Consider the following 19,894-nt stretch of genomic DNA (forward strand, 5'->3'; position numbering starts at 1 on the left):
TATTAATTTCTTATGCTAGTAATGAAGATTCTTCACAGGAATTTACAATATGTATTCATTAGGAAATCAGGAAGAATTTAATAGCTGTTTCTAGAGGAGGTTTTGAATAACTCGCAGGTAAAATAGAAATCGTAAGCCAGCACATTGTCAGTAGTGGCAAAAAGAGCAGTCAGTGGTTGTTTATTACAAAGCACAAGTAATTCTGCTCACTAAATGACAGCTTTTATGAAGAAGCCAATATACACAGATTCTGTCTTAACCCATTAACTTTCCATGCAGTACTAAGTATTTGTAGGCAGATATGGAATGGCAGAAATATTTTCCCCTGCAGAGCCAATGTTCATTATGATCCAGTGATTGAAGAGCAAGCTGTGAAAAGCCCTGCAATTTTAATCCCATCTCCATTTTCAAGCAGGATTCATAGCTTCTCTTCATGCACCATGTTGTCTCTACCGTGTAGTTTCTGCAGCAATGTGATAAGAATTACACTTCCAGGTATCACAGACCTCTTACCATTTCCCACTAGTGGGGACATTCTAAATGAAGTTACAATTTATCTGACATGCTTTCTTTCCTCTCTGTGCAGTGAGATTTTTTCCTGTAACAGTTTAAATTTATCACCTGGGAAAGATCATTCAGCCAAGTGAATGATACAATTAAAATCCTTGGTGCAGTCCCCTGCTCCCTTATAGTTCCCCCAAATAAAATCTGAAAAATAATTGCTTTGTAGTCAGTGTTGTTTAGGGTTTCCTGCAGGCTTTCAATGCTCAGGTTTAATGCCTGACCAGATAATTTTGTTCTGCTTTTGTGTGTGTGCAAGCAGTGAAGTTTTCCAGTTTAACTACTGAGCATTACATTCCCTCCTGTTCTTCAGGTTTCAGGAGTTTACAAGTGCACTCTGAGATACTAAGGAAGAGTAAGACATCCTGTGTGTGCTCAAAGGAATTTGGATTTCCAGAAAAGAAGCAGACACTGATGGTCCTAAAAGCTATAGCTCTAAACCCTTTTAGTATTTTTACCTCACATTAGAGTGAAAGGAACTGGAAGTTCTCTGTAGTAGTACTATGGCAGCTGTTATAGCCTAAAATCCCTTTCACAAACTGATCAAATTCATATAATATCCCCCATGTCCTTTAATGAGTAGGAAGCTAACTCAGAGCATTGCTGCTGCCTTGGGTACACATGAACTAAACTTGGTCATTTTGTTCTGTGCTAACATTCTGTTTTCACTGAAATAATTTTTCATGCCCAGTGCTCATCATTGAATCATGCTCATCCTATCCATTTTCAGGTTTTGCCTCCTTAGACAGAGTACCAAATTTTTCTCACTCTTAGCAGTAATAATTAATGGATTTCCTGCCATCATGCTGGTTTCTGTCTCCTCTTCATGTTTCACTTTTTGCCTGAGTGTGGTAGCCCAGCCCTCTGCACTATTTGGGTTTTGCTGGAGTAATTCTGTGGTTGTTACTCTTGGTCTGGAGAGGATTCTCTGAGCACAATGAGCTGGGGCTGTGTCCTCCTCCTCTCTTGCCTGTCACTGTTCCAGGGGGGGCTCGTGGTCAGACACAAGCCCTGCACCCTGCACTCTTCCCTACTTTGTCATTCCTAATTAATGAGTGTTCCCATTCACTAGAAGGAAGCTGAGAAGTATAAAACTCAGTTTTATACTGCTGATTTTCTTCTTCTCAAGGCCCTAGAGTCCCCTCTGTTAATAAGTTCCCCACCCTCAATGTGCTGCATGATTCCATTCCAACACCCTGCTCAAGAGCAGTAGCAATACATGGCATAAAATTGCCTGAAAGTCTGGGGCTCCACTCCTCCAGGATGCTTTCTCTAGGCTTCTTTTCTCTTTGCTCACTCAGTAAATTGTGTTACCTAACAATTCCTTTACTAAATCTCATTTTTTCAAGTTAATCTAATACTTTAGTTTCCAATGTGTCATCTTATTAGATAATTAATGACATTAATATCTAAGTAATAAAGTAGATTTTTTTTTCTCTGTAAAATACTTAGGGGAAACTGCTTTTTTTTTAGGGTTTTTTTGTGGGTTTGGTTTGGTTTTGCTGTGTTTTTTTGGTTTGTTTTTTTTTTTTTCTGAAGAAGAAAGACAAACCTACAATAATCTACTATCATTCATAATTTATGTAATGAAGAAAAAAAGTTTCATTTTTCTATAGGAAAAAAAAAAAGGCTGTTGTAGCCTTCTGAGACAGAATGCAAAGAACTGTTTGAATAATAAGCCTTTTCCAATATGTCACATTACTGGCTTTGTCTACAATCAATTTGTTTTTCTTTAGGCTGTGTTTTCTTATAAACCAAATAGCTCTTGTTTATATTGAGCAGAATATTCTACAGGTGGAGAAATTCAGATAAAGGAATGTGTCTGAGTCATTTTCCCACTGTGAAATACAGTTTTCTCCACTGAAAAAGAAGGGTAGATTTCTGATTCTGTACTCTGAAATCATGATCTGCTGCTTCCTCTTAAGGAAAAAAAGTGGCAGAAATACCCTTCTGATAGCTCTGTTAAACAGAGCTCTAAATAAATTGGGAACTTCCTGCTGCATCTCAGGTTGTTTTTAGTAAGGTGGATGTAGATTTCAGATTTATGAATAAATATTGTTTATTTTGCAAATCTAATTGTACAAGGCTTCCATTATTTGAATATTATTTGTAATTGTAATGTTTTCATGCTGAGGGTTTGATCTTTTTCTCAAATAATCTCACATTGTGGATACTTATAAATCTCAAAACACAATGAGGATAGGTGGTTTCTCACCAACTAACCTGAAACTGAGCTATCAGCAAGGACTGGGCAAAGTCTGCACTTGCTTTAATATTTTGAAAAGGACTTTAAATAGTAGCAGCAAAATGTGGAGAAAGACCACGATCCTTTGGTTGATGGGCTAAGTCTGCTGTATGTTGACAGGAGTCAGCTAGGAAGAGTTTTGACACAGAAGGACATTTCTTTAAAAGAAATAATTGAGAATGTGACATCTGACTTTTTTTCAGCAGCATTTCTTAGCCACTGAGTATCACTGTAGGAATGGTCTTCACAAGTGACTAAAAGAAGCTAAGCAGTTATTTCCTTTTTTCATGTTGTTGGGCCAGTCAATGCATGCTCTTTTTAACAAAGTGGATAAGGATGTGCACAGAATTTTCTGAAATGAAAAACAATTAAAATCTCTTCTGTACAGCAGAGCAGTTTAGCTAGATACCCACCAGAGTAAATAACCTCCTGTGCATTTTAGGGAATCCCCAGGAAAAGGTGCCTTTTGTGACAAATAAAACAACACATGGAGGTCTTTCAGTCTGGACATATGCAAGGGCATTTCTCCTTTAGAAGTTTCTGGATCCAGTAAGTTTAGTTCAAACAGAGGGTGATACCTTGTAATCTGTGGGAGGGGAAAAAAATCTTTGCAAAATGTTGTTCATACACAGAGAGTGCAGTTTCTAATGGATTGATCTCAATTTTCACAAATTAGTCAAAACAGCTCTCTGAGGGCTGATTTCCTACTTAAATGACTGAATTAAGTTTGTTTGGACTTTGAAGTTGATCTGGGGGCGGAGGCTAAGCCTGGAAAAAGCTACAACTAGCTTTAACCTAGTAGGTTAAAATCTAAAGAAATACGAATGTAGAATGGAAATGATACGGCTGCTGTGATCTATGAAGAATTACTGCATTTTATAACTTTACTTTGTGTGCTGTTATATAATCTGAATACTATTTTTGCTGAAATGCAAGTAGTCTCATATACTGACTCATGCACTGGGAAGGAGCCTTCTCAGTTGGAATTCATAGAGCACATTTTGTAAAAGATGCTAACCTTTGAAAAACATGGTACCTAGCATTTGTGAATGACTTCAGTTGTTATTCCCTTTACTAGATATAATATCAGAGGAACAGCGATAGGTGATAGAATAATGAGGTAATTAATTATTTTATTCCTCCCCTCCTCCTTTTTATTGCCATATATTGGATTTATCAGGTTCTGGTTTTTCATATCTAACTGGCATTTTAAGAATTGCTGTACTTCAAATGCTATGAATTACAGAGCATATTGCTTGAGTTATATTTAGCTGCATGTGTTGCATGGAAATTGAAAAGAAATGGCAGTGTATACATTTTACAACCTATTAACATTTTTATCGTGTGCCATAGAAATTAATGGAATTTGAAAAGTGTGTAGCTTGTGAAAAGAAATATTCTTTTTTTTTTTTTTTAATTGAGCTGCTGAGGAACGAGTTATATTTGCATGGGCTACTGCTGATTTGCTTTGTCTGGTAGTAGAGAACATCCAGTTCTGGACAAAAATATAAGACTACATGGATCAAAAACCATTTATATTTTTTGCCTGAACAAGGTTATGGAACTAAGCATAATTATTAGAGCTATATTGGGTAATACACATTTAGAAAGACAGATGCTAAATTATACTCAATATTGCTTTTAATGAAGTTAAATGAAAAAAAAAATCCCTTGATCTCATATTCTTTATTGAGATACTTGAGGGAAGCAGTTGTAAGAACATATAAGGCAATTTGGGTAATTGTGTTTGGCCACATGTAAGAGGGAGAAACTCTCAGCTGTGATTTCAGCCAGAGGTCATCTAGAGGGGAAATAGCCCAAAATTGTTACAATGATGAAAATGAACATCTTGGCTTTCTGTGGCTGAAAAGGCAAAGGTGCAGGATGAGGTTCCATAAAAGACTTAGCCTGAGTCCTGTATTTTAAATGCCTTCAGGAAAATAGTGCAGATCTATATTTCTTTGTCTTATATTTTCATCTTAGTTGCAGTTGGAATACCTGGATTTAACTTGGCAGCTTTCTTAGAGGTTCAGGAATCTTTGCTGTTTGTACTTGAAATTTTACAATAGGCATTCTTTCTATATTCAGCATGCTTACCAAGGAGTTCTTTAGCTCTTCAGCACAGCCCAGGGGAATATTAGTAGTTTCATCATAAATTTAATATAAAATAAATGATGCATTCAGAGTAGAATGTTTTATCAGTCTTTTTTCTCTGCTTGTCATCATCATTCATCAGCATATCAGGTGAAAATTTTGAAGTGTTTTGTAACTGAGAATAATTTAAACACTGATTGTGTTTGAAAAGTTGGGAAAATTACCTAGGAGAGCATTACAGTAAACATTTGGTTTTGTATGATCAAGAGTGAAATAACTTGGGCTTTAGGGGTAGTGTCAATGTGCTGTTAACAGGATGGTTTTGCCTTTGGTGTTGAGCTGTCTTAATACTTGAAATTTGACAGCAGCAGTAAATCTCTTCCATGGGTTCAGAGGCTCATAAAGGAAGTAACCAATATCAGAAATATAATCAAATGTTGGCATTTAGTCAAGGGATCTATTTTAATATGGTGGTTAAGACAAGCCTTTGGAATTCTTGGGCAGATCAGTGGTAGCTGGCAACTGGATTCCTTTATGGGATCAATGAAGAAATGACAGACCTGGCTCAAGGTTTGCTGCAGTGCTTTAGATATGCCCACAAATAATATCAGGATCATGGAATGCTCTGAGTTGGAAGGGACCCACAGCTGAGTCCAACTCAATTGGACACCCCCAGGAATCCCAACATGTGCCTGAGAGCATTGTCCAGATGACCATGAGGCACTGGAGAAATAAGATCTAAGTTAATGGTTATAAGCCTTAGGTTCTCTGCAATTGTTTTGCATAGGGAAAACAGTTGAAAGGAGAAGATGGCAACAGGAGTGGATAAAAAAATAGATGTTAACATCAGAGAGCTCAAGAGAGGGAATCAGGGTTTGTGGTCCTCAGCACTGGTCCAGTGGAAGATGTCTCTGCCCCTGGCAGGGCTTGGGGGATGATCTTTAAGGTCCCTTCCAGCCCAAATCTGTCTACTATGAAAAGGAGACCATATTTGTCTGTGTGTGAATACATTTGGAAACTTGAGAAGTGACAAAAATCCTCAGTACAGAAGGAATCAATACTGAGCTCAATACTCAGTGCAGAGCTGAGACACGAGGGATGGAGCAAGGAAGGAGGGAGACGTGAGCTCTGCTCCAGCTGAGCTCAGGAGACTGACCATTTTCTGTCTGGGATAATGGTGTTTGGAAGAAGCAGGGTTATCTCAGGTACCAGATGAGTTTATGGCAGCCACTAAATTATTGTCCTTTAACAAACAAACCAGGTATTTAATTGTGTAAATTGTACAGATTCTTGTTTTTAAAAAAATCCTCATTATGCTTCAGAACTTCTAAATATACAGAAAACACCTTATGTGACATCTTATATATTTTAAGACTTAGCTTATGTGTATACATATTTTCCATTTCTTTCCATTTAGAATATATAGCTGTGGATCAGTTTACATCACAGGATTTTTGTGGGTTTGCGTTTTTGTTTGCCTATCTTGAACCTGTGTTTAACTAAAAAAATATGGTTTCACTTCTGAATCCCTATTCCATTAATCTCAGGCTTAATTTAAATGGACTTTTGATAATTAATTACAACTATTAACTTTGAGGACTTTAAACCTGACTGATCATAAGGGGAGGAGCAGTGCTCTGTGAATACTTCCTAGAACTGTACCCACTGATGGGGTTGCCTGAGGAGTGCCAACACAATGTGCATAAATTCCATTGTCTGATATTTTGTGCTTGGAAGAGCAGTTTGGAGGGGAAGCAGCAGCTCTCAGCCAGGCTCAGCTCAAGCTGAACTCAGAACAGTTCAAATTGCACAGCACACTTCTGTACCCACTGATGCTGCAAGTGATGAGGCTGCTTCTGTGTTTGTGTTGGCAAAGACAGGAATTGCTCATCACAAATACAAATGAAAACAGCCATGTCAGATTTTAAAATTCTTGTGCATGTATGACTTAAAAAGAATTATGGAAAATCTGTATTTATCAACAAGTAATATCTCTCAGAGAGAAGGGTTTTTCCTGTAATTTTCTTTGTCCTGAAATGTCACTAAATTGGGCTCATATTTATGTTTTCTGGAGCAGACCTGCCTCTGCCATGTTCTTGCTTTCTGCTGGGCTCGATCACAGTATGACAGTTGTGTGTGCTTGGCTGCCTTCTCCCTGGAGAAGGTAATCATTGGCTTCCAACATGACTAAATAGAAATCCACTCCTGCCTTTTAAAATGAGGCCCCAAATGAGGAGGTTAAATTCAGAGTTCCATTTAGTTGAAAGACAGTTTTAACAAAAAGTTGCTTCTGTGCTTCTGCTCTTATTTAAAAATGCATGATTCTGATTGCTGAGGAGTATTGAGGTTTTGTTGTAATGTCTGCGTATTTCAGTCTAGGGAACTGGAGAGATTAATTTTCATAGAGATGTTTGGATGAAAAATTGTGCAAGAAACTACTTTGCTTTACCAATTAGCTCCTTTAATATCATCTTCTAATCCCAAGACTTGTTACTGCTGTCCAGCAAGTAACCCTTCTGAAACAGCTGGTCAAGTCTAGTGCTCTGTCAGTCCTAATGATGTTTAACTTCCCAGCCTCTTCACTGCACATCTTTAATTAATTAATGTGAACAAATGCACCAAAATTCGGAAAAGGAATCACAGTAAATGATAGATGCTTTTACTTTCTCGCACAAACCCCATCTTTTTTTAAATGCAAGTAAAAGTCAAATCTGCACAAATAATGGTTTGAAGTTTCTGTAAGTGTTTGATGCAGCCTATCATGTGCATGCCACCCTTTTTCCTTTATGTAGAAGCAAACTGGTGAGGAGAATAACTCAGTGATCTTTAAAACACAGTAGATAAAGAACATAGGCTTCTTTTTTTACTCCCTCTGTTGTATGAAGGTGTTGTGAAGAACCCTCTTAAATCTGTTGAAGATTAAAGTTGAAACTCAGCATATTATAAGGACTAACTAAAAAATACAGTGTATTTATTTACTGTAGTATAAAAAAGATGAACCAGGAAATTGTCTAGGGATTGAAAGAATAGAAAATTCTCACCAAGGAAGTAGTAGTAGTCTACTTTTTCTGGTGCTGTTTGCTAGGCAAACATCTAAGAAGTGTATTATAATAAATAGCACACTGCTAAGTAGATTTATTGACTGGTGCTTTCAAAACTCTTCTGGTTTCTATAAAAAAGTATTAAAATTTATTTTGAAAGCTTAGCTGTAGTAGGTAATCTGTCTTAGTAAAACAGTGGGTGGTTTGTTGTTTATTTGTTTTTATAGCAAATAAATTTGCATTAATGACTTACATTCCTTCTCCTTCTTTGCTTAGCTGTAGCATAACATTTATTTCACCTTAACTTTTTGGTGCAATTTTCTCCTGTGGCAAAAATTGAACAAAAATCTAAGCAGATCACTGGCTGAGAGAATTAGTGATGAGATAGATCTGGTGGGATTTTTTTCTGGAGTAGAAGACTTGTTGCTGGAGTTTTCAGGATCAGTGACTAAAACACTGGAAAACATTACTTAAACACAAAGGAAAACGTTACTTAAAAATAAATTCAGGTTACTTTCTGGCAGCAATTTAGTTCTGGAGGTTCCTGGATCAGTTTAATTTTTAGGATAATATAAATTGCTGTAATAGTTTCACTCCTTGCATTCTGCTAAAATCTGTACTTGCTTCTTGAGAGTGACATTCCCCTTGGACTGTGTTCAGGACCTCAAAGCTAATAATGACAAGGAATGACAGAAGACAAAAAACTGAGATGTGACCGTCTGGTCATAGCTGGAATTATGGGGATCTGCAAACTGAACAGCTAAACAGGAAAAATTTGACACCAAGGTCTTTTCACAGATTAATAAAAAGTTAAGTTCCTGGAATTAAACATTTACAAAACAAATTACATAATTTGGCTTTTGTTTATGCCTCTGTTATTTTAGGAAATCTCCAGCTGTAAACCTTACTGCTACCATATGGGATAGGTGCTCCAATAACTGATCTCAAATCATCTTTTCCTTAGTAGGAACTTCTTAAAAGCTGTCTAAATCTTAAATCTCATCATAGAGAAATATTGACAAGAAATACGTTGGACAAAATCTTATGAAAAACCAAATCACACTGACAGACCCATTAGATCCTTAATGGCTTTTTAAAATTTAAAAACTTCTGTTCTGGCATAGATTTTTTTTTTTCACTTCAGAATTTTGCTGCCTCAATATGGGTGGAGAATGAAAATAAAATAGCATGTGAATTTTGCCAGCAGCTGAAGTTTGTTCTACAGAGGGGTGAATAAAACCTGGCATCACTTGACATTCCACTGTCTTGCATGCTATTCTTGTTGTAAGCCAGGATGGAAAAAATTCACGTTTGCAATTTTACAGTTGAGATGATGTTGATGTCTGTGTCAAACTCATGGAGAATGTGGTGGAGTGCCTACTGATGATTTTTGGGAGCCCCCTGCAGTGTTTGGGAGGGGCTCTCAGTGCTGCTCTCTCTGGATTCACAGACGATCCGCTGTGGCCCGCATCCAGGAGCTCTTCAGGAGGAGGAAGGAGAGGAAGGAGATGGAGGAGCTGGAAACGCTGAACATCAGGCGGCCCCTGATCAAGATGGTTTACAAAGGTCACCGCAACTCCCGCACCATGGTACAGCTCTGGGGGCTCGGGGCTGGGGCTGCGGGGGCTCTCTTGGGGCACCTGGCCCTGCTCTGCTTCCCAAAAAGCATCTCGGGATGCTCTGTAAGCACTTGGGCTCACTTGGAAGGCACAGAATTTGCTCTAAGTGAAAATTAAAATTAGCGTGACTCGTGTCACTGTGAAAGGCATTTAAATACTCCTGAGTCTGAGACTCTCTCCCCTTAACATCCATTAAAAATTGGTTCATTTTCCTTCTTTTTCAATTTCTCTCTCAGCTTATGTGACATAAAATGTGCCTGCCTTCCAAATTATGATTTAATCCTCGCTTTCCCTTCCAAGCTGTTCAAAATTACTATTTAATTTTTAAATTTGAAGAGCTTGGAAGGGAAAGTGAGGATTAAATCAGAGTTTTGAAGAACCTTGACATCTCTGAATTAAAAAAAGGAAGGGAGTGCTAGTTATTAAATTATAATTTAGCTACTAGATGCCTCATCTTTTTTCACACAAAAAAAATCCAGTATTTTAAGAAAAAACACAGTTATTGTGTTTGTAAAACAATGGTGCATGAAAAACAGATGCTGCTTTCCTTGCTATTTCTTCTTTTTGGTTTTTGCAATATTTTTGAAGATGTGAAGTTCTGAGTTCTAGGTGGCATTTTGCAGAAGTAGCTGGTGTGTTATTTTGCAGCTGATGTGAAGAGTAGTCCCTTTACCCCCCAAAAGGCATTTTCTAGGGTTTGTGTGAATAGCTTTGATTACACTGGGAAAAATGCTTGACTAAATACATATTTCAGTCTACAAAAGCAACAGGGTTTAGAATAAACTTTGATTAATGACAAGGAGTTTTTTATGGTATTTCAGAAATCAATTTGAATTGCTTAAACCCCGATTAATTTACAAGTCCTGGCATCAGGCACTTTGTGGTTAAAAGATACTAAAAGTGAGTTAATCTAGGGCTTAATTCAGTCTCTGTCTGCATAGCTGTTATTCTATAGATTATTTAACAGATTTTGTTGTTTGGTTTCTTAGGGATGTGTTAGTCTTTTTGCTTTTGTTTCACACGAGTACCTATGGCAAGGAATGCACAGAGTGAAAGAAAATGTAGTTTTATTTTCCCTGTTGGTCTCTATGATTGCAAACTTCTTTTTGATCTGCTGGTTTGAGTAATGCCCTCATTCCTGCAAGGCAAGGGCTAATGATATTTCCCCTTCAAATTTATTTTTAAGGTGTCTCCTTTTCTAAGGAGACACCTTAAAAAAGCTTTGTTTCCTACACACCTGAGCAGCCCAGGGAAAAAGTTGTGTTGTCAATTGCATGAACCATTTATATATATATCTGTATAGAATTTTTACAGGTACATACATATATGTGGGTGTGTGTATATGTATATATAGTGAATTAAGGTTATGCAGGCAAATAGAATAATTCTGGTTCTTCCTTACTTTTGAAAACTTAATTTGGCAATCTCACATTTTTTATAGTCCTGCTTTTAAAACAGTGACTTTTAGAAACGTTTGAAAACCAAAATTTTTAAATGTGAATTTCAGTTCTGTTCATTTTTGTGGTGCTAAAATTAGATTTTATTAGTATTGAGAAGTATGAGTAAGAGAATACACAGGACACAGGAAGAGGTCATGATTGAAAATTAAAATAGAAAATTAATTTTTTTTATTATTGGGGATAATCTAGATGTAACAGGATAATGAAAATATGTATTAAAAGGAGCTATAAGACAAAAGCAGCTGAAAGATTAATACATTGGAATTCATTACAGGAAAGCAGCTTCTCCGGTTTATTTTTAGACATCAGGATGACATTATTACACTGACTGCAGTCATTGGGACATATTCTATAGACAAAGATCTACCAAGCCTGAAATTTAAACCTTGGCATACTTATGCTGGAAATAAACCACATCTTTCTACAGAAAAGGGTTCCATTTACCAGTGAATCTGTACCGAGGTAGCTGAGGCAAAGCACAGAGCAAGGCAACGTCTCTGCCCTTCTCTTCAGGGCATTTCTGAGGGAAGTCTGCCAAAACAAAGACAAGGATCCAGGCACGGCCCTCTTTAGAGCCTTACCTGGAAAATAATTCATAGCAGGATTCTGTGTAAATAGTCTCAAACTCAAAATTCTGTCCCTTATGCTGGAGTTACTCCTAAATGCCAAACTGAACTTCCAGCATTGGAAATGGTCTGTATGAACTCCAAGCTGCTGCACAGGCAGCTCCTGCTTGCACTCTTTCCCCTTGTATGTTGATTAGAAGTTTGTAGGAGGTACTGCTGGCTCTCAAAATAACAATTCCACACACGAGGCCACCCCTCAGCCTTCCAGGCTCGTTCTACAGCACAGACACCAGAGTGTTGTGGAGCTCTCAGCTCCCATCTCGTGACTGAGTTTTCTGGCTGTTGTTGAAGCAATGTCCCCTCTCCCTGTGCCACCCCATCAAGCCTCTCACCTGTAGGGGACATGGGATAGCAAATTTATATCATTTCACAACGGTTATTTTGAGCTCCTATGCTGAGTAAAATCAGAAGGGATTTCTGAAGAAGGTATCACCAGCTTCTGTCTTGTCTCCTGTTTCTCTGTAGTGGAAAATCCTCCCCAGGGATTAGCCTGTCACAAACTTTAAACTGGCCAAACTTTTCCTAAAAACTCCTTTGCATACCCTGTCTCCAGTATCATTTCTGTGGCTTCAGAAAGTGACAGATCTGACATGTATTTTCATACTGTTCAGTCTGCCCCAACTCCTCTCTCTCTCTCTTTTTTTTTTCCTTTCTGTTTGCAGCTACTTTGCTCTTGAAATCTAAAACTTTATGAACTCTCATTTTTTTTAGTCATTCTTCTTTAAATGTTTCATTTAAAATTTCTTAAATCTCATTTCTGCATGGGCTGAGCTTTTCTTCAGCAGCACTGTTGTGCTTTTCACTGGCTGGGTCTTACCAAGTTTTGTTTTTTCTTGCAGATAAAGGAAGCCAACTTTTGGGGATCCAACTTTGTCATGAGTGGCTCAGACTGTGGCCACATTTTCATCTGGGACCGCCACACTGCTGAGCACCTCATGCTGCTGGAGGCTGACAACCACGTGGTGAACTGCCTGCAGCCTCACCCCTTTGACCCCAGTAAGAGCAGCATTCTCACACTCTGCATGCCCAGCTTATCTGCACTAGAGCATTTGAAAGCTCAGTCTTAAACTCTGTCTCAATAGAGCAATGCAATGATTAATGAGATGTTGTTCATATTTCCCTATATAATTCAGATAAATAGTGCTTTTAATTTTGCCTCTTATTAATGCCCTTAAATCCCTCCTTGCTCAAAAATTTATTGAAATCAAACTACTCCCGTCACAGAATTTATAGAAATACTGACAGATGTAATAAGAAGAATCTCAATTTTTTGCTGCCCTCAACATATAAAATGTTTTCTATGACGCTAATGAGGGAAACATGGGATTGCTGAGATGCCAGCAATACTTGCAAATTATATTGGAATCTGGTCTCTACTTGGTTCTATTAAAAAAATGCAGTGGAAGTGCATTGTAAGATTAGAATAATTAATAACACTGGCAGTCTCACTGGCATTGTGAGATTAGAATAATTAATAAAATTAATAGAAATCCTAATAATTTGTGTTTAGAGGAAATCCTTCATAGAAAAGATAGACCAAAGCAGTAGAAAGAATCACATGTAGCTGGAAAATCTGAACCATCCTCCAGCCTCTGACACAGTCAGAGAAAGTATTTGTGTTATTTTTTTTTTTCACAGCTTACCTGGCTGTATAGTAAGAGTGAGCTATTAGTAAATTAGCAAGTAAAGTTGTTACAATTATGTTAGAAGAGGCTGGGCGTTTTTCAAACAGTTTGGGGGACCATGGAATACTGTCCTACTTAGGGTAAGCCTTGAACTTTTAACTTTTTTATTGAAAGTGACTTCTTGTAAATGTCCTGAGTTGGATACTCCCTTTGGAAGCACATTTCAAAGTGCCCTGTGGCTTTGCTGATGTCTTGTTGGAGTGTGTCACACTCGGAAGGTGTCACTAAGAGAGCTCATCCTTCTAGGACAGTTGCTCTTGTTCAGTTCCCAGTTACTGAGAGCTTTCTATGGAATTTTAATTCCTACAGTGGCTTTCGTGCGATGATCTAGAGAATGTTCTGCAACTTTTCATATTTTCATACTTTATTTATAACAGCATCCATTGCATCTTTACATGTAAATATCAAATAAATTTACATGAAATTCACTGTAATTATCAAAGGTACCTTTGAAATTATCTTGGTTCTGCCTTTGTACTGGGTCTACAAATTCTAAAGCTTTGTTATTAATGCATATACTTATCAGCAGAAATGGATCAGTAGTGGCTGGCTTTGCTCTTACTTTTTGCTTCTATCTTTTGTATATTTTGGTGATTTTTTAAAATATAAAACAGGGGCTCTTGATGTTTGCATTTGTTTTCTTCATATCTATATAGATAGATTCAAAAACAAATCATCTATGGAGCAGACCTCATGTGGAGACTTGGTAGTTACAAGCTCTGTTCAGCATGAGATCTGACATTTGCAAATAAATGCTTCAAGTGAAATATTTTTCTTCTATTTAAGAGCAGAAAATACCAATAAACACATAACATATTTAATTTAGAATTACTGTTACTTATTTCTAGTTCTGGCCTCTTCGGGTATTGATTATGATATAAAAATTTGGTCACCACTGGAAGAATCCAAGATTTTTAACAGAAAACTTGCAGATGAGGTAAGAACCTTTCCTCCTTTTTCATGGTAATGTTGTGTCTTTAATTCTATGAAAGCCTTTGGTACAAATTACTGATATTGAATTAGCAGAGTTATTCAATGTTCAGCAAATGAGCTACAAATTACAAGCTGCCCTTCAGAACAGCTGACTTTCATATCCTTGGCACTTTGCATTTCCTCAGCTCTCCTAGAAATTATATAACAAGATCTGCTATTATGTACATGAAAGGAGTTGGAAGAAGTGTGAACACTCAGATATAGAAGGAAAACTGGCAGGAATTAAAAAATTAATATAGTGCCTGTCTCCAAACAAATAAATGAAGGGAATATGAAGGAAATAAACTGAAGGCAATACAGGGATATACAGAACAACACAGAGTACAAAAATCAATCCTATTAAATATTCAGTGGCATAAAAGGGACTTAAAGGTTAAGATTGCACATGGGAACTTCATGGAATAAAGCAAACATTGCAAGCCCAAGTTATAAAAAGTCCAGTGTGAAGTTATGTAACTCATTATATTCATGTTGCCCTCAGAGCAATAACTGGATATAGCAGCTGGCCTGGGGTGACCATATAGCTGACTGCTGAATAACCATATTTGAGTGATTTACACAACACAGTGTATCAAAATGTTATATAGTTTTCTGTAAATAATATTATAGGACAGATGTGGTTATGGGGTGGTCAGGTTGGGGGCTTTTTTTGTGAAATCTTGCACAGCACAATAGAGTAGATTAGGATTTTTTTAAATCATTATTTCTCTGTAGAATTGCTAAATATATTTTAAACCAACAGAAACACACAACCCTTAGCCACCACCCCACATCCCTTGAAAAATCCCCAAACCATCCACTTGTGAGTTTTCAACCTTTCCCATTATTTTAGCACTGAGTGAAGTGACACTTCCTTGCATATTGTGTGACAGCTTTAGTCCTGACATGTTTTGGAGCCTTTGGGGTTTAGAAGTATTGCTAAACATAAATGTGTGCTAAAATTAATTAATGTACTTTAGTTCCCTCCCTTTATTTCTAATAATTGTAAATTATTTAGACATTTAGTTATGTTTTCTTTAATAAAGAAGTAGAACTTCCAGAAGAATTGACTGCAGTGCTGTTTGTAATTTTACATTATTTTTGTTTTTTAATTTATTCCCTGTACTGACATGCCTGTGTAGGGGACAGGACATGTTCATAGCAATAAAATAGTTCTCACCATGTTAGTTTGGCTGGAAGTGTCCAAAATACCTGAACTGAATTTTCCAGAGAAGGGGGAAGGTCTGAGGAGAAAACACTGTGTTTGAGTAAAGTTCCATATAGATACAGAAATGTATTTAAAATTGAGAGAGGCCATGACCTTAGTGAATAGGAAAAGACAGGGGGGATAAGAACAAACCTCTGAATGGAGAAAAAGCCTCAGCACCAGGTTATCAGGGGGATTATTGATGATGCACTGCAGAAATATGGGGTGAAAGAGGAATAAAGAGCAGCCTGCTGCCTTCTCAGTTTGCTTCTGTTGGAGAGGGATCAGCTGTGCCAAGTGTCTGACAAACAAGTGAGAATGGCAGAAAAGAGGTGCTTTGGTTGGGAAGGGAGAAGAAACTGCAAACATTTGCAAGAACATGTTCCTCACAAGAGGAACAGGTTTGAAGAGTCTCAGAGAGAACAAGAATTTCATTATTTTCCTGTCTTACAGCAGCTGATCTGGGAGCTAAGACTGAAAAATGGTCATAACTTGTCTCCACCTAAAGAAATTTTTGTGCTTAATGATAACAAAAGAATATAGTCTAAAAGCTGGGACAACCTACAGTGTGAGATAAAAATTTATGGAGGAAGAAAGAAGGATGGCGAGGAAGTACCATGAGGAAGGAATGAGGGAAGAAAAATAGAAGTATTCGTTAGTGAATTTTTCTTTTCCCTTGAGAATGAGACAGTAGGAACTGGCTGTTTCAAGTCACTTAGAGGCAAGCTGTAGCTCTGTTTACAAAGAATTATGGAGCTAAAGAATGTTCCTGAAGTGGGATAGAAATGGCTTGTGTTCCTTGGATTTTGTCCAAAAGTTTCAAGCAGCATGAAGGTAGGAGTTGAGGGTAACCTCATCTCTTTTCCTTCCCACATTCTTGGCCAGCACTGGTGCTAGAACTTTGTTCTCTACAACAGTTGCCATCTGGAAACAGCTCTTTCTCTCATCAGTCTGCTTTACTTCATGAAAGATTTCCAAAGTTTTTCTTAGTCACTAATCTTAGTATCTGCCATGCATGTGGACAATGGAACCATGATCTTACTAAAATATTCTTTAGACAGATAATTGGACACCTGCAGGCGGAGTCCACTGGCTGACTTTTCTTACTCCAGACAACAGTTTTCCAATAGCAATTATTAAAATACTGCTCCCTTATGGTAATTTTGGACTCTGTAAAATGACTTTTGCCAGAAACTTTGTATCTACAATGCAGTATAATTCTGTGTTTATTTCTGATGCGGGTCTTCTCCCTTCCCTGCCTTCAGGTTATAACCCGCAATGAATTAATGCTGGAAGAGACCAGAAACACCATCACTGTTCCAGCTTCCTTCATGCTCCGAATGTTGGCTTCCTTGAATCACATAAGAGCAGGTGAGAGACTTCTGAAGGACTTGTCCACAGCACTGGGCTATGAAATAGCAGGTTGGTTGGGAAATCATCAGGATCTTCAGCTGGCTCTGGCTGTACTTGGGGTTGGTGAGAAGATTCAAGGGTTGTTCAAGCTTCTGTTAATACTTAGGAATTGCTTCTTTGGTGTGAGACTTGCAACATCTTTGCAGCTGTTATTTTTTATGTCAAAACAAAGAGCAAAATGTATTTTTAGATGTTGAAAAATACTCTCTTCAGGAGTGATCTTTTCAGTGATTGCTGTGTGATGGGAAAACTGTTGGGGAGGACTGGAATGAACTGTAAGATAAACTGGCTGTGACTGTGGGAGTTGTCTAGGGGCGAAGGAAGGTGTGAAGATTCTGGACTGTGGGAGGCATGGCTGAGGCTGCTGGCAGCTGTTCCCAGGGCAGCAGGATGTCCCTCCAGTTCCCATGGGGCTGGCACTGGTGATAAGAGGGTTGCATGGAGGAATCATCACCGGGAACTGGATGTTGGTGCTGGAGAAGCTGAGTGCAGTGGATTGACCTTGAAGATGGAGGACAGTGGAGAGGCATCGCACACTGTGTAGGAAGCAAGGAGATGAAGTTTTGGGAGGCTGGCATGGCATATGGGGCAAAAACCTAACAGACCTGTAGATGAAGGTGAAAGTGATGGGAAATACTGAATATGGGGACTGTGGCTGAGCAGAGCAGTGGCTTGCAGTGGTGAGGTGTGAAGGAAGCTGTGCCTGCTGGCAGCTGCTGCTCCTCTCTCACCTCTGGCTGCTCTGGGAGCCCTGGGAGCCAGGAGGGTGCCATGTGTCCAGCCCAGTGCTGCACCTCCATGCCCCTGTATTTCCTTCATTTGTCATTATCTCTTCTGAGTGAAATGCTAAAAGAACTGTCCAACACTTCAGTTACAACATTCCAGCAAAAATCTGGGTGGAGTGTTTCTAAACCTGACCGCGTGTTGCTTGAGTGATTGGTCTTGAGCCAGTCATGTTCCCTCACACATTTCTGTACTTGCCCTTCTCTAAATATTTACATCCAAAGGCACTTTTTCTGATGTATTGAAGTGACAGGCAGTGATCCCCCAGTTTCTGGACTATTCACATTTCTAACTGTAGCTATTGTAGTTTCAGCTCCCCAGCACAGCACTTATGTCCCTTGTAGTCACCATCTCATTTTAATGGTACTTGCATTGGTCTTTTCTGTGCTGACAGCCAGTCAGCAGCTACAAGGTTTTTCCTTTTGTACACAGATTTTGCTTTCATGTCTGGAAATCCTTAAGGGCATTTCTCTTCTTTCTTGTGGTAACATTTCTACCCACTCTCTTCTGTAAGTCCACACAGACTTTCTTCTACCCTAAAATCCACAGCCATATCCCATGGTGTAACAGTCCAGGGAGACAGCACATAATAAATATTTACCAGAAAAAGAAAATTTTGCACATTCTTTTTACTAAATCTGTGTTTTGCAGACCGATTGGAAGGTGACAGATCAGAAGGATCTGGCCAGGAGAATGAAAATGAAGATGAAGAGTAACCAACAGTTGTGTGTGAGCACCTGGAAGTCAATGAAATTTGTATAAGACATTAATTATATTTTTCCTTACAGAGCTTTAGTGCAATTCTGAGGTATTGCTTTTGGATAACCTAACCTTTTGTTTTTTTGAACGACTGTGTGCATGACTTGGGGAGAGTGTGCAAGTTAAAATAAAAAAAAATGTTTTTAAAATGTTTTGCCATGTATGAGGGGTGCTAGAAGATGCCAAGTGCAATATTTTCCTTAAACAGCAAATGTGAGAGCTTGGATCAATGTTTTAAAGTAACTTTCATGATAGTAAAAACGTTGGTTCAAATAAATTTCTATACCTGCTGTTTGCATGTTTGTTGCTTTCTAATTAAAAGATTTGGTTGTTTTAAGTAGTTTTCTGGTTTTTCTTTGTGCAGCAATTGGTTTATCACCTTGTAACTACAACCCCATTGCTGCCTTTGCAGTATTTGCATTCTTTCTTACAGTGTTTGTGAAGTGACAAACACAATTATTTCTTGCAGTGAGCACTGGGGACTTGTAACACCTCGTCTCTTGATTCTTGCATTTCCCACACTTATGTAGGCAAAAATTATCTCTCCCTCAGTTGTATCATGTCACTTCCCATTCTCTGTGCTTGGGTCTGTAATGCTGGTGAAATAGTTGTATTTCACTTCTAGATCTGAGTCTGCCTTTGCAACAGCAGCAGGGGCATCTTAACTTCCACTGGAATTAGGGAACATGAATTTAAAAATTCCTGTGCATTGTTTCCTAGGAGTAATTATTTGGGAAGGTTGTTCAGTCTATTTTACGGGCTTTACCCTTCCTCCACAGATTTCTGGATGGCAATGGGGAAGAGAAAGTGAAGGAAGGAAGGTGGAGTGGTGGAAAGAGCTGTTTGCTCAATGGCAGTTCTTGCCAAGGATGGCAGATGCTGAGAGGCTCCATTGGGGAATACAGAATGCTGGGAAGAATTCTAAATCAGGGGGATGAGGGTACTGGAGGCTTCATTACCCTGCTGACAGTAAAATACACATTCATCACACAAGCTGCACAAACTTCCTGACATCAACAAAAGGAATTCCCCACACTAAATAAAAAAGAACATTAGCACAACATTCTGATGTCCTGATTCACAGTGCAGGCAGGCTGAAGGGACACAGGGAAGGGAAATGAAGGGAAAACTAAAACAACAGAAAGAGAGAAAGAGAAATTTGTGAGGGAGGAGAAGTGGGAATTATATGGAACTCATCTGGCAGTAACAGTGAAGATATTCCCTTGGGCAAGGGAAAAAGACATAAGGGGAGAGGAGAAGTGTGAGGAGATGGATGAGGGTGGCTGGGTGGTTTCCTTGTTTGTTTTAAAGGAGAAGTTAAGAAATCATTGAAAGTGATGCAGTGAAGAGAATTTGGCAAAGGAGAAAATAACTGTTGGGGAAAGAGGTTTTTGGAGACAGAGGATGCTGAGAAGAATGAGCACCTCAA

General features: G+C 38.3%; 1 protein-coding gene across 6 annotated transcripts in view; it reads left to right on the forward strand.

Moving 5' to 3' along the window:
- Positions 1-18,802, forward strand: part of DCAF6 (DDB1 and CUL4 associated factor 6) — a 41,638-nt gene extending 22,836 nt beyond the window's left edge. For 5 of the 6 annotated variants that reach the window (XM_041480193.1, XM_041480194.1, XM_041480196.1 and 2 more), the window contains 6 exons: positions 3,885-3,926; positions 9,392-9,530; positions 12,486-12,642; positions 14,180-14,268; positions 16,776-16,881; positions 18,358-18,802. In XM_041480193.1, the coding sequence (XP_041336127.1) occupies positions 3,885-3,926; positions 9,392-9,530; positions 12,486-12,642; positions 14,180-14,268; positions 16,776-16,881; positions 18,358-18,422 (598 nt within the window). In that variant the 3' untranslated portion in view covers positions 18,423-18,802. The remainder of the gene's footprint in view (positions 1-3,884; positions 3,927-9,391; positions 9,531-12,485; positions 12,643-14,179; positions 14,269-16,775; positions 16,882-18,357) is intronic. The other variant, XM_041480195.1, reaches the window with a different exon arrangement.
- The last annotated feature ends 1,092 nt before the right edge of the window (positions 18,803-19,894 follow it).

This window comes from Pyrgilauda ruficollis, unplaced genomic scaffold (genome assembly GCF_017590135.1).
Source record: "Pyrgilauda ruficollis isolate IOZ18807 unplaced genomic scaffold, ASM1759013v1 scaffold50, whole genome shotgun sequence".
In the NCBI taxonomy this organism is placed as follows: domain Eukaryota; kingdom Metazoa; phylum Chordata; class Aves; order Passeriformes; family Passeridae; genus Pyrgilauda; species Pyrgilauda ruficollis.